Source organism: Austrofundulus limnaeus, unplaced genomic scaffold (assembly GCF_001266775.1).
Source record: "Austrofundulus limnaeus strain Quisiro unplaced genomic scaffold, Austrofundulus_limnaeus-1.0 Scaffold99, whole genome shotgun sequence".
NCBI classification, from domain to species: Eukaryota; Metazoa; Chordata; class Actinopteri; order Cyprinodontiformes; family Rivulidae; genus Austrofundulus; species Austrofundulus limnaeus.
The window spans coordinates 28,016-35,838 of NW_013952501.1; the positions used below are offsets into that span (position 1 = coordinate 28,016).

General features: G+C 36.2%; 1 protein-coding gene across 3 annotated transcripts in view; it reads right to left on the minus strand.

Annotated features, from left to right (window-relative positions):
- Positions 1-7,823, minus strand: part of cabp4 (calcium binding protein 4) — a 39,707-nt gene that overhangs the window by 16,038 nt on the left and 15,846 nt on the right. For all 3 annotated transcript variants that reach the window (XM_014013189.1, XM_014013188.1, XM_014013190.1), the window contains exons 3-4: positions 6,732-6,830; positions 6,296-6,428 (exon numbers count right to left, since the gene is read on the minus strand). In XM_014013189.1, coding sequence (XP_013868643.1) covers positions 6,296-6,428; positions 6,732-6,830 — 232 coding nt within the window. The remainder of the gene's footprint in view (positions 1-6,295; positions 6,429-6,731; positions 6,831-7,823) is intronic.

The window sequence follows — 7,823 nt, forward strand, 5'->3', positions numbered from 1 at the left end:
CACACACACACACACACACACACACACACACACACACACACACACACACACACACACACACACACTGTGCTTATTCACTATGGAGCTGCTGATGAGTAAAAACCATCGTCTTTTCATTCTATCCATTGTTTCTTTCTTGTTCTTTCTCCCTTCCAGCCTTCCTTTTACTTGGTTCTGATGAMGACTGACATTGAACTCTAGGCTAAAGTGGTGAGGTCAGCTGCAGGATAGATGCTCTCTGTTGCCTGAGTGTACCCAACGTCAACCAAAACAGCGTGCCTTGTTCCTGGCTGCTGTTAAATTGTTGAATAAGAAAACCTACGCACATCAGTCAGAGCTTTTACGTCAGGGAGAAATCTGAAAGGACCAAAAGAAGCACGAGGTCATGATGAAATGATAGCTCCTTCTCCACAAATAGCTTTAAAACTGTGAAACAGCCTCTGTTGATAACTTCATTAAATGGTGACGAGTATGAAAAATCTTTAAAAAATCTCCGTCATCTCATCATTTTGGCTCTGCTCTGTTTTCAGCTCTAAAAGGGATTTTACAGTCCAACAATGGGAAATTAATTATTTTAACAGCAACAACAAAGTAGAACCGGTGATATAAATACCCACTGAAATCCTTTTGATGACAGCCGCTGTAAATTAGAAGAGCAGAACGGGGTTTGATGTTACATTATCACATTTACACTGCGTGGTTATCGCTCAGACGAAAACACTGATGTGGCAGTCACTAAGGAAAGTGGGTAAAAAAAAGGAAAATACACAAACTGCACGGTGGTGAAGTGTCAGCGTGGACCAAATCTCATGCTTGGAGCTTTCTTGTTTTCCTCCTTTTGAGATTTACCTGCTTTTATCTGGCATTTTTCCTCACATTCCATTTAAAAATGTGTGATTGGTGAGATATTTTGCTGACAGATACAAACACGTGCATGCACAGATCTGTGTAAAAACATTGTTTATTATAACGGCGCTGGGTAGTAAAAAAAAAAAAACAATTGACAGCTCTAAAGTGACCTCAGCTGGWATTGAGCTAAAGTTTGTTAAAGAAAATCAAAAATAAAAGATTTTAAACTGAATATTGTTGATATTTTAAAGATATTTTCCTGAATGCAACAGCTGGGAATAATTTGTCTAGCCAAAGTGTTGAGCTGTCAATCATGAATCCACACCCTCRGTCATCGGAGGCCCCGCCCCCCTGCCAAAACACTGCCAGAAGTTTGAAATACCCAACAAACTTTACGGTCCAAATTTAGCTCCACAGAAGGGTGTCTGAAGGACTGTTGTCCCGGTGATGGACTGAGGTCCTGTTCCTGTCGTGCCCCACTTTTCACCTGCCCGGAGACAGACTCTGTTTTGGACCATCTGCTCTTAAATTTTGAGCTAATTGACCAGAAACTGAACAAATATGTCTGCGTCATGTTTGACATTTGATAAACTGTCTAATCTGGCGTAAATGACAAACACTGGGCACACACCGTCGCGCTCAGCGGCAGTTTCAGCAGCACGTCTTAATGAATCTGAGAGGACCATTATTCCTAAAAGTGACTTCTGTCTGAATGACTGAATGTTGTTGCTCCTACAGACGGATGAATCCAGTTATGTTTTATGTAACTCATGTTCGAAAAGGATTTATGTACACAGATAATTCAAATGATACATTATGTGTTGGTCTTTTGGGTGATGCCTGATCTGACTTGTTGCAGGCGAGTTTCCACAAAAATATACATTTAAATGTAAAAGGCAATATGTGTGTGTGTGTGTGTGTTAATTTAAATGTACAATTAGCAAAATGTCACATGAACTAGTGGACAGATCTAAACACAACTGTCTATAAAAGTCATCATTGATGCAGCTCTACATTTTGGTGTCAATCCCATTCAAGATGGCCACCACAGCTAAGAAAAGGTACCAAATGTAAAAATGGCTTTAAGTCAACTAAAGTGACCGAATCATCCCTAATATATACTGAGTGTTAACAGATCAGTTCTTATATAAAACTTTGGTAAGTTTGAGTAAACTTTACAACCTCTCAGTAATAAATCTGGTAAATTTAATCCTTATGCAACTTAGAACTCAGGCCCAAAAGTTAGAAAGTCTAAACAAATAATAATATTTTGTATTAGGCTGTGTGTTTCAGGAACGGTGCTTGATTATTTAATCTTGCTTATGTAAAAATAGTAGGTGGGTTATATTGATTGTTGGCTCGCTTCCAGTTGTCATTTTTGCAGTTACTCAGCAATGCGCTGCAGAGATCTGAAATAATGATATCAGTCATGAACACAACCAATATTTTACCTGAGCCTAGTGTGGCAGTAATGGAAATGCAGTCAGTCAGTGGGTCGATGGAGAAATGATCGATGATTAAAGGTTCTGACGTTCTTGGAAAAAGATGCTAAGTCCTGACYTTGGTGATAATATGAACTCTTAGTTATTTTTGGACCCACTATATTACAATGATTGTGGGTTTTGAAAAGACTAATCATGTTGTTGGATGTTTGTGAATGAAAGCCAGCTGCGACAACTAGTGTTTTCAATCATTAGGCGCTGCTTGTTTGCTAAATTTATGTTCAAAAAATGAGTCAAATTTCCTGCTCAGCTGGGCTTGACCTTTTGACGAAAACCTTTTTTTTTCAGCTGTGACTCACTGTTCAAACCTTTCTGTTATTAACCTCTCTCTCGCTACATCACATAGTTTCCAGCTTCTTTACACACTGTAGAGATAAAATGTGCAACATTAAAAATAGTTGTATACAATGAGAATGGAGCATTATTAGTTTGGGCAACAGTTCTCAATTTAAATGTGACCCCTCTGATGGTAAAAAATGTATGGAGGACCCAATCTCACAAAATTAGAAATAAAAGCAGAAACATATAAATGACCCATAAACAAATAAATACACTTAAAATGCACCAATTAAATTAAAAAATGCGAACTTAACTTCATGTTTTATAATTTAACTGATAATCAACTAATTTAACTTAAAAAAATAAAAGGCACAGGTAGGTGTTTTCCTCCTTGCCCTGTTTTTAACTAAACCTTAAACTTTAAGCCAAACTGAGGCAGCACATGCACATGGATRCTGCTCCTTCCTGACKCAATAAGAACTTGAATAATGAGGCAGAAATGCATAACGAAGTGTTAATACATGGTACAGAGTAATGTAAAAGCAAAACATGGAAATAAAAGCTTGTGAAAAAAAACCTTAACTAAATATGATAATTTAAGAGACATATAGATGCATCTGCAAATACAAGGAAAAACAAAACATATACATCTTTTAAAACAGTAAAATTTAAATTATGTTCTAAAATATGTCATTTATTAGAACTAAGCTGGAAAAATAGATATGAAGGTCAATTGAATTGTTATAAAACATGAGGTAAAGTTATTCTTTTTAAATTTAATTTAATTTAATTTAATTTAATTATATTTTATTTCTAATTATGCCAAACGTTATTTTGTCTGAATGAATGAAAATAGGCTTAATTCCTAAAATTTCCAGACTTCAACAACTTATGGTACTCACCAAAATGATACATGTTATAATGATGGTGCAAATCTGTCAAACTGAAGTTTTGTGGAATGGTTATGAACAATTAATATCTTACCTGTTMTAGATAACATTTTGAACAAWCTCAGTTTGGTGTTAATTTCAGACCCAATTGAGAAGCTAACAGATGGTTCGAGTGGAGCCAAGACTTGAGCAGATTGAGGTTTTTATAAACTTTCACATGATTTTGAGTTTCTCATTATACGGTTATTGAAATATTGCTGAATAAGTTTGCTAAAATTGATCAAAAAACTGAGTCGCTAACAGAATGGTGAAGTATGGGCTAAAATCAGCAAATAAGTAAAATTAATAAAACAGCTAAAACTTTGACAAAGATGGAGGGATAATGTTTGGGTTTGTCTGTTTCTGTTAACAAAATATGTTCTGAATTGTTGGACATCATTTCATGAAGTTCTTAGAAAGTATAAACATCTGCAACTGATTATCTTTTGAAGTCAGTTTGATCCAAGTTGGCCACCACAGAAGAACAACATTATCCAACACAAAACTCAGTCAATATCTAMCTTGTTTGGCAGTTTTAAATTTTCAGATTTTGTCAAGACAAAAGAAACAAATTTGTTTGAAATTAGTAAATTGTTTGCAGCTGCTCATTTCTGTAATGCTGACAGCCCCTCTAACAGAAAATTGTTACATCGTTAACCTGACGGTTCGAGTTCCCTGCACATCAACTAAAAGCAAAAAACAAGAAAATAAAATCTATGAGAATTTGTATTACATGTATTTTCTGGCTTCACAGTACTAACGTTAGGTTTTATGTGAAGTTCCCTGAGGACAAAAGGCAATGTTTACTCAGCAGCTATCAGCTCGGCTCTGAACAGGATCGGTTTGAGTGGACGGTACAAGAATGTGTAAACAAAATGAACAGAAGCTGCGGGTTCTGTTGGCACTGAATTAATACAAAAAAAAAACAAAAAAACAAGCTGTGTTCAAATGTACACAACCATCATTAATTTGTCACACATGCTATATATTTAAGAGAAAAGAAAATTCTTTCCACAGGCTGCTCATTTCAGTTCCTCTTTATTCCGAGGCTTGGGTTATTGAAAAGTAGGGATATAACAGGGAGGCCCATGAATTATTCATCTCCATGTCAGATTCTGACTTCCAGGGAAATTTTATTCTTCTGGCTTGAAATGGCATAAACATGTCTCAGAGGATGGTAAGAAAATGTTTTTAAGAGGCCAGTTCTGAGGTAATTCTGTGATTTGTATCCTCATATGTTCATTTATTTCTTTGTTTCACACATTTTACAAAGAAAACCACGTCTAAAAATGGTCATATATTTTGGAAAAAAGCTGCAGAGCTTGCTGTTTGCTACCAGACATTTTTCCTCACTATTTAAAATAGTTTGATCTTTGATTGTTTCAAAAAAAATGCAGATTTCGGTGCCAACTCCAGAAAAATTGTACAAAGTGAAAAACCCTCTAACGTCCAAACAACTGCAGACTTTTGCAGACGACAAAATGTCACGACAAAACTGATTGCTGACAGTATAAAAGACTTGCTACAGATTAAGTGAAAACAATATAAATATTTTTATATAAGACATTTTTTTAGGAATACGTGTTAAAATTATATAGACATTGATTTCATTACTGGTTGGATTATTTTTCTCTGGATAAAGTCAGAAAGAATGTTGTACATTCACATGCCAGAAACAAAACATCAAGAGAATTGTTCATCCTAAAAAGACTCTGTTTTCATAAATTATTGGTTGGCAGTTGTCTCTTTTAAACCACTGTGATTTCGAATTTAGAACAGAGTCGTAGTACCACTTAAATGAATGCATATCCCCTGCTGTTTTTCATGTCAGACATTTATATTGTTATATTTACGGTATGTTCAGAAATTTTGATCAAACATAAAAATAAATTAAAAAAACATGTGCAAACTCATGCAATGTGTTGTAAATGACCCTTATCTACTACCAAACCAAAGTTTAGCCCAATATCTTAAATAGTGACAAAATGATAGCCTTTTTTATGTTTTGTGATGTCAAATTTCTGAGACAGTCATCTTGATCTAATATATTTAACATTTCTCTAGTGATCGATGAGGTATTTTGCTAACAGACAAACATCATTTAAAAGAAACAATTATCAACAGAATCTTAAGCAAATATTTTTCACGATCTAGTAGAGCTAAAAATGTTTTGGAGATCATTCAGTCTCAGCTACTACCACACCAGGTAGCTGTAAAATTAGCTGCTTTTAGATGTTTTTGTGTTTTTTAAGGTCAGTTGGTTGTGGCGACCATCTTGAAACAATAAGACTCCAAACATTAGTTAGATTTATGCCAATTTGATGATTAATTTCTACAGCTTTCAATAAAATTTATATTTTAAATTACAATTTGTTAAAAGTGGTTGAAGAGATCAAAAAAATATACCCACGCTTGTAAGATATGTCAGCTTTTCCCCTTTGACAGGGAGACATAAAAAACACTTTTTTGTTTTATTGTGACTATTTTGCATGTTTGCATTACTGCTGGCTGCTCAAAGCATTTGCATAATATTGACACAGAARAGAAATACTGTTCATAATGTGTAGTTTATATCAACATTGTAAGTGTTGTTGAAATACACGGAGTTGAAGTGAAATGTCAGCTTTATAAATTTACCTGATGTAAGTCTGTCCTCTGCTTATGTAAGTCTTTATATAAAGCAGCAACGTGACATCATGTAGGTGTGGGTGATTGGCATTGTGCCACAGAACTGACCTGCCCAAAAAGTTTATTTAGGAAGGAGATGTAGGCAGCTGCCACCGCCGAGCTGTTGCTGAGGCTCCTTTTACCCTTCCGGCCGCCTTCAGCTGCATCAGGGCCCTTTCCCTTGGTGGACGGTGACTTGGTGCTGTGAAGTGGGCATTTGTAAGTGATTTCTTGAAAGCTGTCATCATCTGAACCAAGCCTGTAATTTCCCCCCTCCCTGCTTGGTTTTACAAACACACTGAGATGCCTTTTAGGTGATAAAGAGTGAAATTATTGCTCAGCGTCAATCAGCTGGCAAAAGGAAGAGCAGTGTTTCTGAGAGGAGCAAACCTGAAGGCTTACTGTTCAGCTTGTGTTATTTAAGAGCTAACTGGGTGCACAATCTGACACAGGCCACTCCCTTTGTCTAAATCAGTGCTGACCAGAAACAGAGAATGATAATAACCAGAATTTCTTGGAGAGGCTAAGCTGAAGAGCCTTGTTTTTGAATCTTCCCATCGCCGGCGATTTTCCAGCTGCAGCCCTTCCTCCTCGTGGAGATGCACTGGAAGAAAAATATACATAGTAAATGACAATGAGTTAAATTTATAGTGGTGTTTCAGCCTTGCTTTATTTTAAACCATAACAGATACTCTCATTCAGTTGGGTAAAGCTACAGATCTGTTGAGTGGGGTTGTGTGGACCAGTTAGGAACACCTGATAAACTAACAGAGCAAAGAGAGTTGCGGCCACCTCCATTGAACTCTGATCTTAAAAAAATATAGCATCTCATAACCAGTTCATATACTTTTAAACTGCCAACACTTTCACATTTTATAACTATTTACATACAGTATATAGTTTTGACTATTTATAAATGCAATGAGTGACGTTACAGAAAAATCACATTTATTTACAGTGTTTTTCAGACTTTGTCAAATGGAGTAACTCATGTGCCAGCATATTACATGTAGACATTGTTCTAAAAACATGGTTAAAGCATGTTTTGTTTTGTTTTTGAATAATGTCCTTTGTTAATTTATCATTTTTTAACTTATAGCTTGTTTCTAAAAGTTCTTGTGGTATCTCAGATCTGAATGGGATCAAGCTGGGAGGGAGGGATGCATGAATGGATGAATGGATGGATGGATGGATGGATGGTGGATGGATGATGGATGGATAATGTATGATGGATGGATAGATGGATGGATGGATGGAAGGATGGATGGATGGATGGTGGATGATGATGTATGGATGGATGATGTATGGATGGATGGATGGATGGAAGATCGATGGATGAATGGATGGAAGATCGATGGATGAATGGATGGATGGATGGAGGATGGATGAATGGATGGAGGATGGAAGGATGGAAGGATGGATGGATGAATAGATGGATGATGGATGGATGGATGGATGGAGGATGGAAGGATGGATGGTGGATGGATAAATGGATGATGGATGGATGGAGGATGGATGATGGATGGATGATGGATGGATGATAGATGGATGAACACACCTCTACAAAGTTTTTCAGACTGGACTCATTTTAAAATGA